Source organism: Calypte anna, chromosome Z (assembly GCF_003957555.1).
Source record: "Calypte anna isolate BGI_N300 chromosome Z, bCalAnn1_v1.p, whole genome shotgun sequence".
NCBI lineage: Eukaryota > Metazoa > Chordata > Aves > Apodiformes > Trochilidae > Calypte > Calypte anna.
The window spans coordinates 65590850-65611026 of record NC_044274.1 but is presented as its reverse complement, the minus strand read 5'-3'; the positions used below and the strand labels follow the sequence as shown (position 1 = coordinate 65611026).

The 20177-nt window shown below is 41.6% G+C and overlaps 1 protein-coding gene across 4 annotated transcripts in view; it reads right to left on the bottom strand.

Annotated features, from left to right (window-relative positions):
- PLPPR1 (phospholipid phosphatase related 1) overlaps positions 1–20177 on the bottom strand; it is a 132452-nt gene that overhangs the window by 14386 nt on the left and 97889 nt on the right. For all 4 annotated transcript variants that reach the window (XM_030467885.1, XM_030467883.1, XM_030467882.1 and 1 more), the window contains 2 exons: positions 15856–16044; positions 6128–6260 (listed from right to left, as the gene is read on the bottom strand). In XM_030467885.1, coding sequence (XP_030323745.1) covers positions 6128–6260; positions 15856–16044 — 322 coding nt within the window. The remainder of the gene's footprint in view (positions 1–6127; positions 6261–15855; positions 16045–20177) is intronic.

Here is a 20177-nt window from a genome sequence, read left to right as displayed (position 1 = left end):
CCTGCAGAAGAGAACAAGCCACAGCTAAAAACCTTTTTGATGCTCCAAGGGAGATGAGTATTGATCACTGCAATACCCTCATGCAGTCCTGACAGACTGAAAATCACAGCAGAATGCATTTGCTGAGCAGGAACTCAGCCTGTGCAGTCTGATTACACACCATGTTGTCTCTCTGGAGACTCTGGGACAGGGTTGGCTCTAATTGATTTTAAAGGCTGCAATGCCAGTGAGCCCGCCTAGTGGTGGAGAGTCCCCTGATGGCTTTTGTACCTCGGGAACCCATCCGTGCAATGGATTTGTTCAGTGACCTGCAGCAGCTAAGCTTGCTGATCAGAGTGAGGGAATGCAGGGACATGATTGCCAGGTTTTTAGAGTCAAGCAGATTGCTGCTGACAGGCTTTGTGGGAAGGGAAGTTGGGCCAAGGTCTGTAGGGTCGTATGGCTGCAATCTGTGACATGATGCTACGGAGTGAGAATGGAAGGACATATAACTCTTCTAGATTTGGATGCTCAGGGGCAATGGGAAGTGATGCCATCCTACTAATGAGCAAGTACTTCATCTTCTGTGCCTGCTCTGGCCTAGAAAACCTAGGAGTGAACTGTAGTCCAGAACTTGGCACATGCTGAGAAAAGATGTCAACAGTGCAAGCCATATGGGAAGAAAACCCAGCTTCTTCAGTTGGGTGCAAGCAGAGGAGATGGACAGAGGTTAATTTCATTTACATAAAGACACTACTCATCCAGGCCTTCAAGATGGAGCAGAAGCTACTTCTGGGAAGGCTGTCAGATTTTTTTGTCACTGTCCTAGCTCTCAGTTGTGTTTGTGTGAGGAGGAACAGTCAGAAAGAGGAGAAGACTAACAAGTAAGCAGGTTGTAACTGTGAGAGATTAAATTAGGCCAGAGATTGAGGGTGGGTTGTACTCCCTGCTGCCCTCTTTAGAGTCCAAGAAGAAGGAACTGAGGATCAGATATGAACATAATTGTACCTCCAGTGAAAAAGACCTTAGACAAACCAAATGTCCAAACAAAAAAAAAGAGCAAAAAAGGGAAGTCCTGCTCATAAATGCTGAAGACAAACATGACCTTAAATCTTCCCAGCTCCATCTCACCTGAACCAGCACTTGCCTTGGTAAAGAATCTAAATCTTCAGCAGCTCCAATTTTTAAAGTTTCAGTTTTAATCTTTCCACTTACACCTCCCTCTGTATTGCCACCAGGAACTTCTCCAAGAAAAAAATCCATAATGTCTGGGCTCTCACTCATGTGCTACTCTCTCTTTCTCCCATTGAGCTTCCTGTGTGGCTACCTATCAGTGTTGCCACCTCCTGCTCTGTTTACTACTTTTGCTAATGGATATGTCTGCCCTGAAGAAGAATTCAGCTCTCCTCACTCACTGAAACCTCAGTAGAGCCCTCTCTTCTTCCTGCAGCCTGTGCTTGAGGTCTCTCCCACCCTGAATCTCTCTAATATCAGAGACTGCAGCTGCTTGTTAACTCCATGGAAACTCTCACTTTTACAGATATTTAAAATGCCACTGATTTGAAACAAAACAGCGGGGGAGAAAAAGCAAAAAACAAACTAGAAACTAAAAACAACCCAGCAACAAAAAAACCCAGGGAGCTGTAGAAGAGCAGGTGAAAAGACATTAGGAAGAGGGAAGTGAGAGGCCAGTGAGTGGAAATGAGAACAAGGTGTTGGAAGGCCTTATTAGAGAAAAAAAATGAAACCCTTAAGTAAAGTGACAAGAGAAATAATGGGGCTCATGAGACATCAGAAGCTTTGGTCTTTGGTAACACTGTTATGCCCTCTACCAAGTGCTTTTATTTAGGCACTCCTGTCTTTCCCAGTGCTCAGCAAATTATCTGTATTTGTTACACACCATTTAATTTGCTTAGAAAATGCCCATATTATACACACTGTCATACTCTCCCAATCCCTTTTCCACTACTATCTTCTTTTAAATAAGATTACAGTTTCAATGGAGGGAGTGTCTGGAAAGACTCATGGCTCTTTGGACATTCTGATCCTCAGCCCATCTCTGAAGGTTTTGCTCTGATAGTCCTGTGCATCCAATAAAACCATAAGTTTATAGCTCTGTAATGCAGGCTTTGCTAAACCACCTTTCATCATATCTTAAAGGATGCTGTTAACGGAGATCTTGATCATTAATCCATTTTACAGCTGGAGAGATGGGCGAAATTTATTGCCTGTTGCCATAGCACCAGGAATAAGCTCAATACCAAGCTTCTTCCCATCACTCAGAATATGATCCCAGGGCTAGCTTTGATGTCCCAGTGAGGATCTTGCAAACCTCACTGCTCCAGGTGTCTACTGTGCCTAGTGTCTGTCCACTTCACCTTCCAGTGTTCAGCCTGGATGCTCTTCCCTCAGATAAATGAAGGCATGTGGTCTGGGCAGGAAAGAAGAAATTCAGTTCCCAGTACAAAGGTACCCTGGAGCCTCCAGACTCCTCTCCTCAGACACAAAGTATTTTTTTCTCCCTTACTGCTTCAGAACTGTCAGCTTCCATGCAGACAACAGCCAGCTCAGAGCCAGCCATGGAGAGAACAGTAAGGTTCCCCAACACCGGGACCTGCTTCTTCTCCTAGAGGCTCTTCAGAGGTAAGAAGGGACACCCTGCAATAATCTAAGACACAGCAGCAGTGTAAGTTGGAGGCTTCACACCCAAATACAGCTTGACTCCTGCTGCAAGGCAGCCAGTTGACAGAATGTGTGCTGTTTCACAGTGAGGTTCAGATCCCAGGCAGACAGGAGGATAAGGTGAGGCAAACTGTGTCCTGCATCTGCCTAGGGAGCTGGCATCAGAGCTCTGGGCTATGGCTATCCTATTAAAACAAACTCAATCTGTGTATAAATCTTGTAAACCTTTGTTTGCTGCACTAAAACCTTAATTTGCTGAAATAAAGCCCTAATTTCATTATTTAGCTGCCCACTGTGAGGTGTCACCCTGCTTTAGATTAAGCTGTCAGCAGAAGCCAATCTGTGCCATTTGTTAACTGCAAATTATGCAGGTCTGAAGTAAAGCTGTTAACTAAGTCAGGAAGCACTTTGCATTTCTAAATATCTGAACTAGAGAGGGGATACTTGCCTGTAATCAGGGCTTTGCAGGTATCCAATCTAATCACACATATTAGAAACTGAATAAAATGAACTGAAACACAGTGCATGCTTCAGTCATCCGGCCAAACCGAGTCAGTGAGGTCTGAATCCTTGATCCTGTGTGTATCAGGGCAGCTGTACATAAACAGACTAAATCTTTAGCTCAAATCATTCACTAAATAATGTAAAAAAAATTGTAGTCTCTATTTGCAATACAAACGATGAAGTAGAACATGAAAGCAAATTCAAGATTACAAGTTGCTAACAAAAAATAGTGAGCTGGAAATTACCACAAGACAGGGTGAATAAAAATATAAAAGGTCTGTAGACTCAAGCTGGGGGACAGGGAGACAAGGCAGAGGCCCAGGAAACAGCCACTCTTATCCCCTGCTTTCTTGAGGATCCAGCACATAAATGGTGAATTTTAGCAGCAGAATTCTGAAATTAAAGCGCTGCAAGAGCTGGGGAGAGGAGGGAGGGTAGTTTCTGAGACTGAAGAATACCACTGACGCACCACTATTTTATACAGAAAAAAACTGTTCCTAAGCAATTGAATGCTTGTTTGACCTGAAAATCTTCAAATAAATGTCTGTGGAAGCAGCTATAAAAGATAAAGATGAAACAAATTGCAACGTATACCAAATTCTGATGTTTTCAATCTAAGCCAGCTTTTTTCACTGATAAAGGAAATTATTTTCTAAATACAGCGAATAGAACAGCTTTTGCCAATTTAAGCTGCAGTAAAGGACCTGATGTACCCTGAAGCAGCCCTTCACCAAAAAAGCAACTTATTGCCAATGTGCAGAATTTGTTCCTGGACCAGAAAGCAAGAAGAAATTTTGGTTCTGCTTCCTGTGGACAAAGAAACAGGAAGAGACTTAAGACAAAGAGAGAAACTGTGGGTACCCCCACCCTGGAAGTCTTCAAGGCCAGGGTGGATGAAGCCTTGAGCAACCTGGTCTAGAGGGAGGTGTCTCTGCCCATGGTATGGGATTAGAATTAGATTATCTTAATGGTGCCTTCCAACACAAACCATTTGATGATTCAAGGTCCCCACGAAACTCAGGAGGGGACAATCTTAGAAACAGAGTGCTGCTGAGGGCTTGAGGTAAACAAAGAGAAAATAAGCTAAGACAGTAGTAAGCAAGGTAAGAAAAATCAGAGAAAATACAGATGGGGCTTTGCCAACATCCCAGGAGCACTGCAGGTTGTTGCTTATACTTAATTCTTTGTTCTCCAATCCAAGTGCAAAAAAGTCCTTTCATTATGTAAACATGAAGAAGAAACAGGAGGAGGGACAAAATCCAAATGATCCCATAGAGACAGTACAAGGGTGGTTATCTTTCATGTGACCAAAAGATAGTCTGGAGTTCCCTTCTTGTTTCTCTTCCCTTACAAAATCTGAATACTGACTGTAACTTTCTGCTTGCTTTGTGGAAAGCACATTTAGGCCACTATTCTTAAACACCCATCTCTTGCCAACAGCTCCAGATACAGGCAAGGAGGGAGAAAGAGCCTATTTGCCTCTCTAAAATTTGTGAATAGCAACTCTCCAAAGCTCTTCATGACATTCCTTGCAGGGTCAAGCAGCAGAGTTCTTTTCTTCCTGACAGATGAGCACCCAGACACATCAAAGGATTTTTCTCATCCTTTCTCATCCTTTTGGGTAATCCTCACCATAATGACTCATAAGGTGATATTCCAGTGAATTCGACTACTCCTTTTTTGCAGATACTCACTTAAGTCTCAGACTTGCTAACAGATCTAGGCCAAAAGAAACAATCAGATGTGGATATTCCAATGAACTTTTACCAACATTAAATAGGCAGCAAAGCTCTTTGCAACAAGCCTAAGTGCTTGCTAGGGTATCTTGGAAGCCAAGCTATTTAATCAGCTCTGTAACTTGTGGCCTTCAAGTTCAGAAGACAAGACACAGGCAAGGAAATACATGTATGAGCAACCTTGCAGTTCCCCTAGAGAACTCTATGCAGTGTGTAAGGATGCTTCCCCTCCAAGAGCATACAGGGAGGGAGGTGCTGTGATGCCCTGCGGGCAGGGGCCCTTTGGTCAAGGGGAGCCATATTTACCCCTGGCCCATGCCAGCAGCAAGACAAGTCACCCCATCCCATGAATGAACTTGGGATGTCCTATGACCAACTAAGGTGGGAAGCTAGAGCCCTCTGCATTTGCAGTTCAGAGCTCCCCTCTTCTTACTGCTGCTACAGGGAAATGCTAAGTGAGCAACCAGCTTTCCCTTATCTCCTGGCACTCAGGGTGATGTTTCAGCAGCCTTAAATGGCTGTGACCTGGGAAGCCCTGAAAAGACAACCAGCTCCTTGGCCAGTGCCTCAGCAAACTGCACTTCTGTTCCTCCTCATGCTCCTAAAGAACCATGGGTGGTCCCCTCAGAAAGGTCTCATCCAGTAATCAGCAGTGTGAAAAAGGCACAGCAGTTTGCGAGCATCATATAAAGCCACCACCAAATAGTTTAGTGTCAGAACTTCTTAATTCTTTTCTCAGCAATTAACTCAACGAAAGCACCAACAAAAAGCAAATACATTAAAAATAAGAACATTATTTTAAAGTGGACTCTAGGATCTTTACACTGTGCTCAGCTGAACGTCATGTGTAGAGCCATGGATGTTAAAATTAGAGCTGAAAAGAAAAATGCCAGAGAGATGGGCTGGTGAGGACCAATTTGTAATTAAAATGGGTAGCTTACACAGAGTAGCAATGATGGAATTATTAAGGATTTGATTGGCATAACCTTTCTTCAAGGGTCCAGAAGAAGCATTAAGCTCAGCAGAATAGGATATAAACCAGCTGCAGACAGCATGAAATGGCACATATTGAACCTTACTTTGCAAATCCCGAGGGGGACTATTCAAGGTGGGAGATGCCTGCAAAGATTTCACAGCTTAATTAATTGTGTGGTGTAGATTATTATGATGTTTCATTCTGTTTTGGAGCACACAGGGAGTAAACTTGCAGTGCTCAGGGTGCTTACCTATAAAACGTACAATTCTTCGAAGCAGTGGGTTCAGGTAACAGCACTCTCCAGTCAAAATGGTTTTCTCTTGAATAATTAGAGTTTCTCGTGTTGACTTTATGAAATACATGGATATCTCACCAATAAAAATCTGCCAGGAAAGGGAAAGAAACAAAAGGTTAAAAATCAGATGAGCAAACACTAAAACATGGGTGATTGGCTCCGGCTCACAGAAACCACTACACAGCAGAGTGTCTTCAGGGCACACACTCCCACAGAAAGGCTGCACATAACCACTTGAGATGAAACACACTCAAGATATTTTATTATAAGACACAGGCAAGGAACCAATATCTCTGGGGAATGGTCAGAGAAACATGTAAGAGAAGTGTGTGCATGCACACACCTGCACAGAGACACCCAGAGGTTGTATAAATAACAATGAACTAGACTTGGTCCACTCTGACTGCTGGCATGGTATGTCATTCCGAGGGCAACAATTTATCCTTATTAAGCAGAGGAGCATCCTTACTGATTATTGACATTCAAGCCAAGTGTGCTCAACCTCTTTATAATTCCAAGGGCTGATGGCGAGAGATGTGGAACAGTAAAATGAACGTCGATAATGGCATCTGGGGGTAGGAGCCAAAGCACAGGAGCTGTGCTGAAATATTGCCTTTATCCTATTTTGCTCCATCTGCTCTTAACAGAATTGGCAACCAGTTCAATAAGCTCAGCTCACTAACTACAGAGCTGGGAATTAAGAAAAAGACGATCTGCACTAAAGCAGTTTAAAAGTGACACTGTTTCAAACCGGTTATTGTTTGAATTATGATAATGCTCAGAAGTTTGAAATAATGGATTTGGCTGTCTGTGCCTAGGGCTGTACGTACACATAGAGAGACAATGCATACTCTGAGAAAATTCTACTCTGTGAACACATAGGTTGGGGTACTTAAAAAAATCCAAGAGTTTCAAGTAAGAGAGACTTCAATATGAAACATATTAACAGTCCTCCTTTAACAGTACATCTGTTAAAAGTTCCTTTGCATCAGAAGTTAACTGAATATTTTCCTGCTTCAATTCTCATTTTTATTTCTATGAATTTAGCTGTCTGGCATACTTCTAACAATTCCCATGTGGATAGATTAGTTCCACCTACATTTAGGAGTAAATTTTGTCAAGCTACAAATCTGTTTAATTCTATTGCCCTTATTTCAGCAGAGTTATCCCAGATTTCCTGTAGCATAGCAGACCAAAAGGCTAATTTTTAAATTAATAGTGCCTTTGGTTTAATAGAGTTTAGGTGTATAATTACAGGGCTGTATTTGTGAGGTGATGTAAGACAATTCAACATAACTAGACTGTTCTCAGAGTGTTATCTCTAGCACTGAATTTAGTTGCCTGAATTTGAGGATTTTCTTTCCTTGTTTATTTAATTTGGGTTCTAGAAAGTGAGCCTTATTTTTCTTCAAACATTTGATGGGGGCCTGACCACCCAGTTCTCATGACTAATCTAGGTATGCAAAATTGAATGGAAGCACATATTTTTCCTTCAGGCATCTCTGAAGTCTGCCAGAACAGAATCAGCACCCTAGGAACTGGTACAGTCCTAAATCTGAAATCTAATTATAGATACATATATATGGCTGGAAAAAGAATAACAGCAAGCAAACTACTTATTGCTGTTTGGGAAAACAATGCAAAGTTAATGACCTGCTGTATCATATTGGCTTAATAAGACAGTAGAAATGGCATGAAAATTGTGCTGGATATTGGGGGCTGGAAACATGGGTGATCCGCAGTCTGAGCTGATGTAAGCAATAGGGAAGCAAAGGTAGTGCCCTTAGCTGTGATTTTTTTCTTACTTTCCTGAATGCAAAAGCAGCTCAGCTACAGTGAATTTATGTTGCTTGGACATACTTGCTCGCTTTTGTTTTCATGTCACTATTAGATAAATACACTATGATGATGATCCAAAGCCTGAGGATGAATTAGCAATATCAACCTCTGTGGATCTCAACCTGTCTGTTGAGAAAACTTCTTTAATTAGCCCTGCATTCCTACTACTGACAGTGCCACCACATACTTGCTTTTCAACATTCAGTTCTCAAAAATGTCTACTGCACATGCTCCTCCTGAGGCATTAAATTATTTCTCCCATTTTCCTCATCAACAGCTTTTGGTCCACAACAGATCTGGAAATAATAAATAGCCCTTCAACTTGTGAGCTGACGTTTTTAGACAGTAAAATATCACATGTTCCCCTATCAAGTTCCCAGCACAACGTGAGCACTCAATACTACTTCCACTCCTGCTATACAGGTGACCAACAGTTTGTTAATTTAATTATCAATTAAATCAACAGAACATTGTAACTGATGCTTTTAAAGGGATATGGAATCTTTATATTACACTCCTTGTAAATCCTCATCATGATTAGCAATACTGCTGTTTTTGCCATCAAAAAACTCTGCTTCCAAGGCAAGCATGGGTTAGGGTCATGGGTGTAGATGACAGTAGAAATACTGTGTCCTGGAGAGGATCAAAGGCAGACCTTGGTGAACACTTTTGTTTTGGCAGCAAACTAAATTGAATCTGGGTATTGGGACATCATTACTCTTGGTTCTGCGCAAGTTTCAGCCCAGGGTCATTGTGACATTTCCTGAATCCCCTGTAAAGATTTGTGTGGCTGTATTTTCAATTTCACAAATAGCAAGAACTAAATTAACCAAGTGTGCAGCATTCAAACAGCAGCCAAGGGGAGGAGGAGATAGAAGGAAGGCACTTCTTGTGAGACAAGCTATGTGCTGAGTACTTCAAAACAGAGAATACAAGCAGAGGAAGCTTATGAGCCTCTCAGCCCTAATCAGCCAGCTTCAAAATGACTCCACAAAACTCGCAGGCCTGTCCACCAAAGGGTGACCTTTGCAAAGTGCTCCAGAAGGAGTTTCATCAGCACTAGCTTGCATTGAGCCAAAAGCATTTCTTCCCTTTTGCATCACAGTGCAGTACCTCAGGGCTGCACTAGGCAGCTGCCTGTCAGGAGAGATGCTCTTCAGGCTCTACACAGAGGCTTCAACAATCTGTCATTAATTAAATAGCAGAAAATTTTCATGAGCATTACAGAGTGTGGATGCACTGAATCAGGCTGTATTTAGCTGGCATGGGGCCCCAGAGGCTCAGCACAGACCCTGCACAGTTGTGTGGCCCATGTCTCCAAGATCAGAGATCCCACAGCCTCGTGGAGGGCACTGCTTCAGCATTTGACTACTGCCATTACATAGGTGTAATACTGTGTAATGTAGTAAAGCAGTAACACAGGTGACTACTGCCACATTTTCTAAAATCCAGTCAGTTTGTCTTCTTGCAGCCTATTGCAGGGCTGCCTCTTGTACTTTGAATATTTTGTCTCCATCTTCTCTGCAGTCTCTAAGAATACAGCCCATATTGATTAACTTGGCATTGTTAGCTCTTTAATTCCTTAGTTGTCCCTCCCAGTTAGCCTGAGGCCCTGCAGCACTGGGGGTTATTGATCTGCCATCCTACCTGTTACCCACAGGGACAAATATTGAGTCTGCACAGCTGACACTCCACAATTCAACCTGGGCAGCAAGAACAAAGCAACATTCATACTGATAAGACACCTTAGGAGGCAAGTGGTCTGCCTTTGACCCTCTCCAGGACACAGTATTTCTGCTGTCATCTGCACCCATGACCCTAACCCACGCCTGCCTTGCAAGCAGAGTTTTTTCATGGTAAAAACAGCAGCATTGCTAATCATGAGGATTTATAAGGAGTATCTGAAGAAACTGGGGTTGTTTAGCCTGGAGAAAAGGAGGCTGAGGGAAGACGACCTTATTGCTCTTTACAGCTACCTGAGAGGATGTTGTGGGTCAGTCTTTTCTCCCAAGTAACAAGTGGGAGGACAAGAGGAAATGACAACAAGTTAGTGCAAGGGGAGGTTTACAATAAAACTTCTTCACCCAAAAGTCATCAGGCATTGGAACAGGCTGCTCAAAGAAGAGAGAGATATCCCGGGAGATATTTAAATGATGTGTAGATGTGGTACTGAGGGACATGGTTTAGTGGTGGACTTGGCAGTGCTGAGGGTTTTCTCAGGTGCTCTCTCATCTTTGCCACCACCATCTGGACAGGCCTCCAGCCCACAGGAATCAATGCTGCATTCTGCATAACTATAAGATGAAATGAAGCAATGCCTTCAGCTGAATATTGCAAAGATCATTCACCCATAATAAAAAGAAGTCAAAACCTTTATCTGCATTCAATTACTTACTATCAGATTCTGTTTTGTTGTGTTTTTTTTTTCTTTCTAGGAAAGACATGTCTTATCATTGTGCTTAAAAAAACTCCCGATTTATTGTGACAAAACTATCCATAATAATTATACTAATCAAGTTTTAATCAAGAGAAGAATTTTCCCACAGCTCTCCATTGCTCCTCAGAAACTGGTGTGTAACCAAGATGATTACAAAGTCCTGGAGACACTGGCAGTAGAAATGCTTGGAAGTGTTACACCAGAAATCAAGGTGTATTCGTTTTCCAGAATGGTGTGTAAATACCAGGGTATGAACATTTACACAGAGTAATGGGCATCCTTGGAAATGTAAGGAACAAAACGGAAGATTGCATGGAAACTCTGATGGCATTTCTATTCTACTTTAAGGAAACAAGGAACACTGCTCTTGAAACCTTCTGCTACGGTTCAGCATTCATTTCAGCAAGGTGGCTCTGATACTTTGCTTCTCTTGGGTGGATAGACAAACTGCACTGATGAGCAATGCAGGCAGCACCTCTGGACTGCAGAAGGATGGTTTGGTACCAGCTGGGGACTGGACTGATTTACAATAACCTCACATGGAAAGCTAGGCTTGAGGAACACTAATATTCGTGGAGTGGTGGAGTCACCCCTGAATAGTGACTGAATGGTCAAGGAAATGGATGAAAATTGTATGTTTGTGCAAAGCAATTTGTTCTACTTTAAACCTTGATTACACAAGGTTGTCATAATGGCAAAAATGTAAAGTACTACACACAGTGCATTGAAATGTCAGGCTTTCTCCCAGATTCTGCATAACATGCTGCTGTCTAAAAGTTACTTTTTAATGCCCTAGACCTGTGATCATGGAACTCAAGCTCTTGTTCTTATATTTCCAAGCTGCTCTCAATTTTTATACTCCCTGTGACTGAAAAACTAGCTGATTAAAATACCTATGCTACATTTACCTCTAGAAAAAGTTTTGCATCCCAAGACCTCCAACTCTGAAAAGAAATTTCACAATTATTCTTTGGCTAATTCCACCTTTTCTGAAGTACCTATAACTTTCAAAATGAGGAGCTGTCTGTCTTAAAGCTCTGTAGTGCAGCTGTCAGTTTTCCAAATGTGCAGATCATGTTGCTGTAGGCCACGTGAAGCCCAAGACAGAAGCAGTTCTTGGAAAATTAGAAACTTCTGATCCTTTGAAAGGCAAAGACATAAATTCTGTGATATCCTTGCAAGGCCACAGAGAAAAATATCCTTCCCAAATGCTTGCCATGATTGTCAGGGATGGTGGATTCCTGTCTGCAAAAAATAAAATTATTTAACCATAGCTTCTCCTTTATCATGACACATGCTGAAAGCATTCCTATACCCATCTCAGCATGACAACAGGAACACTCGAAATTTAGCAGCTATTCAATATCCTACTACCACTAATGTTAGTACAACTGAAATTAGCCCTCAAGAAGGTGAAATTCTCTGGAGAAAAAAAGGTACCAGAAATACCTGGCACAAGATGAAGATGAAACCATAAAAATCCTTTGAAAATCTTTGTGGCACCTACAGATAAATACAAGTTCAATACAAGAAAAGATAGGATGCCAGGAATCCCCCTCTCCTACCAGTACTGTCAGCAAAATGTACCACCTGAGTCTGGAAGGATATATCATGGGGGATAAACCACTGAATCTGAAATAAAATAATAAAATGGCCAGTTGTGTCTTTACAAAGAAAATATTTTTTTTTCCTTATGTAGGTGCAGTTTTTCATTAAATTAATCATATCCTATTGCTTTGCTGTAAAGATGCTAATACCACCACACTTGGAAAATTAAAAATTAATAAGGCAGATGAAAGCCTTTGACCTATCCTCAGTGGAACATTTGCAGGAAAAAAGCATTTCAAAGAACAGAGTAAGGCATACATGATTTTCATTTATTTAACAGTGTTGCCATGAGATTCCCCTTGCAAGGAACACTCATTACCAGAGACTAAGAGGTTATCCGTAGGAGCATTAAGAGACTTTTGTAATTCTGATTTATGATGCTTAACTACTCAGTGCAGCAGAAAGCAATGGTTAAATGGGGCCAGTCACATCACATGTTTGAAGAACAACAAATAAAACTTCAGAAAACCAGGCTGGTTTCATTATTTTGCCACTAAAAGTGGAGGGAAATGCACATACCGTGGTTCCAACCCACAACAGCACTTCTGAGAAGTGTTGTCAGGGAAGAAATAAAATAAATGCATTTGTTTTCCCTACGGCCAAATGACTGAGACATAAAGATATTCCATTAAATTTACAAAGATGCTCCCATTTGGCTTGCAAGCATTAGGACACCTCACAGCTATGCTGAAATCAGGGCTTTGAGATCTCCCCAGACCTTTGCAACAGGACTGCACTTAAAAAGTTCTTGACTCTCAATGAGAAAGCTTGTGTTGACACCCAGCCTACTTTCCATAGCTCCAGAAACACTGCTAGCTGGCACCATGAGCACTAGTTGCCACTAGTTTCCAGCCCTTCTAAAGGTAATCACTCCTCTCATGCCATGAGGTGTCATATGCAGGAAGCAGGGATCAGATCTGCTGCTGTAAGCTCTCTTAGCCAAGTCAACCCATTTGCTGCCAGAAAGTGAAGTAACAAGTAACTGTAAGCAGACACTGGCATCACCTCTTGACTTCTGTAATTTCTTCAGAGTGATGCTGCAGGATATCAGGAATTGTTCCGGAGAGCAAAGTGTAGAGAGTGAAGCTACAACTCAACTCATGGTCACTGCACACAAAGTTCCCTCCCACAGCTGTGCTTTCTGGGTTCTTTTGTTTGTGGGAGTTATCTTGGATTGAGGGGTTTTTTTTGTTTGTTTGGTGGAAGGGGTGTTTAATTTTTGGGGGGTTTTTGGTTTTGTTTCATTTTTTGTTTGTTTGTATACGATCACCACAGTACAAATTAGCCACTGTTTCACTTGCTCCTTTCACTAAAATCACTGGGACATTCAAGTCCCAAGCACCTCTTCCCAGACTGTGACAGTCCAAGGGACAGGCAGCACCCACTAGGGTACCAGATGATGCTGAGGATGCTCACATTCCTAGTGGTCTAACCAGCAGTACAAGAGAATCCAGAGGCTAGGGAGACTCTGGAGACCACTTTCTGTTTTATTTACTACCCTGCCATTAGTGACTGCTGCCAAAATCGAGCCAGCAGTCAGCTACCAGCTGAAGCTGCAGTCTGAAATTAGCCTTCAAGGAGAGGAAAGTCCTTCAGAAAAAGATGGGAATGAGAAATTAACTGGAATTACATATATAACATATTGCTGAGAATCTGTCAGGGGGACAGAAACAGACTCATCTGACATTTGGCCTAGTTAAGGATTAGCCCAAATAATAAATTAAATAATTAAATAATGCATTAATAATAGATTAAATAATTAAACAATATATTAATACTACACTAAATAATTAATGAATATCTTAATAATACAATACAGTAATGCAAATAATGCAAATAAAGCATTAAATAATGTATCGACACATACTACATTAAAAAGGGAGGAAAACTATTTCCCAGGTTTGGCCTGTTGTCTCCTTGAGGCTGTATGCAGAAACCACAATGCAGCATGGTGCAACAAGCCATGTGCTGTCCCTGGCCTCATCTTCTCTAGTTGCAGCAGTATAGGCACTGTAATGGCATAGCATGGCCCAAGAAGCATGATTTTGGTAGTTTATATGGATAAAAACAGTGGACCAAATCATCCAGGGCAATTACTGTACTTCTGGACCCAGGCTATCACCTCTGCACAGCTTACATTGCATGAGGCAATGTGAGCTCCATACAGCACTAAGCTGAAGGTTTCTGTACCCAGAAACTTTATTTGACATTCCTAACAGTCCTTCACTCCCATGGGCTATGGAAACTACAAAATCACCACCATTCACCTCCTGAAGAAGACTCCCAATTTAGGTGTTCAAAAATAATACTAAGTAGGAAAAACCTCTTGGGCCACTGAAAAGAAAGAAAATGCTGATCTACTAGAGCCAAAATCTGAAAGGTTTGCAGCAAATTTTGCCAGAGCAAGGATTTAAACAGATTTAAACATTCTAATATCCAAATAATGATCAACATTCTAACCACTACTTGCCCACCCAATGCTGTATCACTGAACTGAAGGACAAACCTACTAACTTCATTGTTACAGCATCCAGCTACAGCAGTGGCACTCCAGAATCCTCCTACAAACACTGCCTGTGGAAGATACTTCCTTAAACAATGTAATTTTGTTTATCTGGAGGAAGCTTATGTTTTCCTTTGTAAATCATCTACCAATGCAATACAAAGTAAAATCAAAGTCTTAACATTCAACTGAGTTTCAGTACAGAAAATAATACTGATCCCGTACAGGATTTTCATAATTTCCCTATGTAATCCAATTGAAAATGCCTACTCATTTTCAGAAAGTGTCCTGTATGAAAAGCAAGAGCCTCTTCTGCTGATCCCTTTCACATTTCTCACAATCTTTCTCTGCCACAATGTTTCATGCATTACAATTGCTGCAGACCAAAAATCAAAATAGGCTGTGGTGTGGCATTCACCTTTCACAAGTAAAGACATAATGAATACCTTTACTAAACTTTCAAAAAGGGATGCAAAACAAAGTTAATATGAGAAGGAAATACAAATAAAGAGAAAGAAAGAAAGAGAAAGAAGTAAAATAACAGAGTACATAAAGACCCAGTCTGATTAGCATTTATCAGTATAATTACAAGTGCAGCAAAGCTGGCTATTTGTGAAGTTTGCAACTTTCTGCAGAAAAAAAAGGAAGAAGACCGAAGGTTTGCTAATCAGTGACTGCAAGAATCTGTTTGGAATTGCATGTACTCAGCTAATTGAATATTTTCATCTGCTCAAAATCTATACTGCAGCTTACGAGTTTGATAGTAAAGAAAATCAGGTAAAAAACCCAACAGTTAAGTGGGTGTGACTGCCAAAATAGCGAGTATAAATACAAGGGGAATAGAATTCATAGTTTTCTTTGTACTGAGCATCTCTGCTCATCTAAGCCTTTTAAAGCTCCTCAACAGTCCTTTTAAGCATGGCAGCAAATAAACCTGATGCTGCATGTCTGAAGTTTTACTTCAGCTTTAACCTGTTTGCTTATTTCCAGCAATACATCACCTTTTCATTAGCGTTTCTCTGGAGCCCGGGCAATTTACAGCTAATCACTGACGTGAGCAAGCTATTGTGAAAAGCTTAACAAGCTCTACCCCTGTTGTGCACTGTGATTACCTCAGAATAATTACTTCTGGTGATAACTGATGAAGATCATATTACACTAAGGCAAAACAGAGACAAATCTAAGAGTAAATCAATTACATCTGTAAAGAGAGAAAGAGAGGACAAAGATATTATGGAACTATTACTATTGCTTAGGGAGCAGTCCTGGAGCAGTCAAATAATTTCTTATACTTACAATAGCTGTCGGAGTAGAAGCCAGCACACAGTAGAGCACAAGGGGTGAAATAAAGCTCTCATCCTCTGTTCCCGGGTAGGGTTTCATCAAATTGCCATCTTGACAGAAGAAACCTTGGATGTGGACCTCGAAAGTGTCAGTGTACTCAAAGTAGTAGGCGAGCAGAACAGTCCCAGCCATAATAACAAGCTGAAAATACAGCATGGTCACACAGAGCCGTTAGGTGATTGCCTTTTTTGTTTTTTGTTTTTTTTTCAACAGATGCAGATGTGCCTCCAAGCTACCCTCGTCCCGCCGAACATTCCCTCCTCCACCGCTGCCCCTACAACCGCACGGTGCTGCCGGGCGCGCCTGTGTGTGGCTGCGCCTCCGCTTCTCAACATCTGTTATATAAACCTCCTGGCAAAGGATGCTAATGAACGCCTCGGATAGGAGTGGGTTTGCAACGTGGCTTGTAGAGGGACGGGAGCTCTGACAGCCGCTTTACCAAAGGGCCTGTGAGAGTCGAGCGCAGCACCCATCAGTGGTCAGGACCAGGGGCAACGCTGCGGCAGTGAGGAGACGAAACCTGCACACGGCAGGAGCGATGTGGAACGGGTTATTACAGAGGATAAAGGCAGCTCAAGCTAAAATGCCTCCCCACTGCAGCTGGGGAACAAGCACCCGGTGCTCATCAAGAGGATCCTGCTGGGAGCCAGGCAAAGACTCATGCAGAGGGAAATCTGCCTCCTGCTACTCACCTTTGCGTGCGGGTACAGCTTTAAAAGTCCACTTAAAAATCCCTGCCTCCCCACCTCATCACGATTGCCTCAAAAAAAGACTCTGTATGTGTAAGGACAAAGATCCAGACTCAATCCAAACTTGTCTCTTTTCTGGAAGTTAACTGCCCGTTCAATGGGCTTGCTGGAAAATCTCAGCTATCAACTTTTTAAATTTATAGCCACTGCACATGAGCTATTGCCAGTGTCTCTGTCAACTTTCCACACTGCTGCAACAACACGTCTCAGATCAGCCCCACGAATGTAGTGACTCATCTCACCTCATGAAATTAAGTGGATATACTAATTCTTGCTCCCTCTCTGCCAGACCCCAAAGGAAATCTCACATCATGATCCTCATAATTTACAAACCCAGCAATACTGATTTGGACATCACAACAGTTACAGGATATAAGTCAGAATCTTCTCTATAGAGACCAGTGCCTCCTGCTACTATCATCAGAGCTGCAACATAGACAAGTTATCTTGCCACACCATGAATAATAATAATAACTATAACAACAACAACAATAATAAATAAACTAATAAACTCTAAAGTGGCTTTTTTTTTTCCCCTCCAAGATTGCTGCATCCAAAACTGTGTTGCTGTGAGAATAATATATGAACAGACCTTTAAAATAATTGTGGCACCTCCATCTCAAAGATGCATTTACAAGCTATGTGACCAGTCTTCTGGTCTAACTTTGCACAGATATCGTGGCACACAAGGCAGACAATAATCTCAAAATGTTTGAGTGGGTGTTGGACTAAATTAAAAAACAAACAAACAAACAAAAAAAATGAAATAAGAGAAATCACTGCTGAACAGGGAACACAGAATGTCAGAGTGGTTGAGGCTGGAAGGGACCTCTGGAGGTCACCTGGCCCAACCCTCCTGCTAAATCTGGACACTGTAATTTCTTTGCCCAGGACCATGACCAGAAAGAATCTGAGTATCGCCCAGGATGGAGGATCCACAGCCTCCCTGAGCAACCTGTAAGATAGATTTAAGCAGGGTGAAGTGAAGCCAAAGTTGAGAGCTTCTGCACACTGCCTATGCCTTCAATAATGGCAACCTTGTTTTGCATCCAGATTTTGGAGACCACAGATTAATTCCACCCCTGGAAAATATAGCCTGAATTGTTTAACAGTATTAGCTCAACCAGTTAGCTCTACAGATTCAAATATAAAAAATTATGGTAGCAAATGAAATTTATATATACAAAGCTCATAGCCCCTTTTTAGAAGCTACATCTAGTAGGAACCCATATAATTATTCCCCAAAATGTATCTCCTTCTTCTCTTGTCCTGATTTATAGAATGAATGTAATACATAAGCATAAAATGTATATAACATAAAGTGTTTGGGCTTCCTTCTGACGATTCAGTAACTTTAAGACTCAGAACCCTGAATGCCCACAATGAATTGCAGATAAGATAATCCTGTATGGTCAGTACAGGGCAGTTGCTCCCTTCCATTCCTTCTCACTCAACTTCTCCTGTGTCCTGGGCTGTCCATTGGAGACAACTGGACCTGGCTGGAAACTCCAAAGATTTAGACTGTGTATGACATTTTCAAGACCCCATTTCTGCACCAAAAGAAGTTTTTTTTCACAAGCATAAACCAGGATGCTGTTATTTGTATATTCTCCAGAAACCTTTACAGCACCCTGGATGAGTATGTGGGATCCCAATAAACAAGCACAGTCCTATAATTAAAGACTTAGAAGACCTGAATGTAACTCCTTGAGCAGCTGTAGATTTCCTGGACAGCTCCTGGACAATTTTATAAAGTAACACCAGAGGAAGACAATGACACTGTCACTGAACATGTTAAAGATTACAGGATGCCTAGGTATGGAAGTATTTATGGCATACACAAGGGAGGGCAGAAGATGGCACAATTCAAACTTTTTTTTTTTTTTCCCCTTGTTATTGGGTAAGGAAGAAAGTCTGTATTGAACTTGTATCTTATTTGGTTGTCAAATGGAAAAAAAAAAACTTTTCAAAAAATGTGGTTTTTTTAAACAGGAGGAAAAATTCATTTATTCTAAATATGTTCTCTAGCTACTGGTTACACAAGTAACTTTGACATTCCATGTGGGTGCCAAGTGCTGCATGGAAGTCCTCATAGACACAAAATACAGCTCTAATTTGACTTATGTCAGTACTATCCTATAGCAGCACAGATACTGCAGTGTAGCAGATAGTCTTTTAAGTTTTGAAGACTTTGGCCTAGATGCACTAGTGCTTTACCTTTGAGGCAAAAGCAGTTGGGGAATTTGGGTAAGAGGAATGTAGATAACAGCCATAACAAGACCTTGGCAAAAAAATGTAGCACATATTTTGCTTGTTAGGAAGATTGCATTAGCTAGTTAGAGGAGGCTCTGCTTTGAGTAAACAAAGCAGTCGTAGCCTATCAGCCTGCAACAAGTATGTATGATCAGCTCATAATAATCAATTATGAAGACTAGAACTATGCCTGTACTTGTGGACAAGATAATGACAAGTATAAAATAGAGATGTTTCATGAATAAAGTGCTGATGATCAAAAGGGCTCCTGGGTGTCAGTCATTCATTGCTGCGGCACAGAGGTAATAAACCCAACCCCAGTAACACCTCAGTTTCTGTGTTTTCTTCTTTTAAGAAAGAAAAAACTTATTTTCAAAAAGAGATCTGAATAATGAAAACACTGTAGGTGATGCCCACTAACTCAGGAAACAGCAAAAACAGACAACATACCTCCAGCTCAACAGATGCTACCATGAGCATCATTACAAAAGATTATGCCAAGTAGAGAAAGGACAGTCCAGCTGTTAAGATCAGTATGAACAAAATTTTTGCTGCAGATGCAGTCAGTGGAGACATGGCCACATCTGTGTGGTGTGTTCCTGTGCCTCATGCTTGGAACTAGATGATATTTAAGGCCCCTTCCAATGCAAACCTTTCTATGATTCTGTGTTCTGTACTCACTGATCTAAGCACCTTCTCAGCAGATGGCAAACAGGATTGTGGAGAAGTTTTATCTTTTTTTTTTCCTTTATTGTTACCATTCCACTTGATGACTATTTTGAAGGTATTTATTGCATCATAAGTGAGCTTTTTCTTTTGCTTCTACAGAAAAAATTCTAATTGTAACTGCCCAGCAGTGGTAACTTGTGATAGAGAAATGTCCTAACGCAGAGGGCAAGAAGGTTCAGCTACGAGAAGGAAAGGACAAAACTATCTGGAAGCAGGGATGCCAAAGGCAGAAGGACTCCTTGCAAGGGAGTGAAGTTTCTCTCGGTGATGAGATTAAGAAACAACATCAGCATAATCTTGTGGCCACCCTAGAATGCGAGTGCTCAGGGTCAGAAGTTCAGGGGCCACGCCTCCGGGGATCAGACTGGGCCAGTGGAGGGAACAACATCTGGGGTGGGTGAGGGTGATCCATGCAGCCCCTCTGAGGATCAGTGCTGGTGCAAACATCCATAAGGAATTGGTTCCTGATGCATTTTCGCAGACTTCTTGTAGAAACACTTATGGAGCAGGACTCTGCCTGATGCATTAATTATTCACTGAATA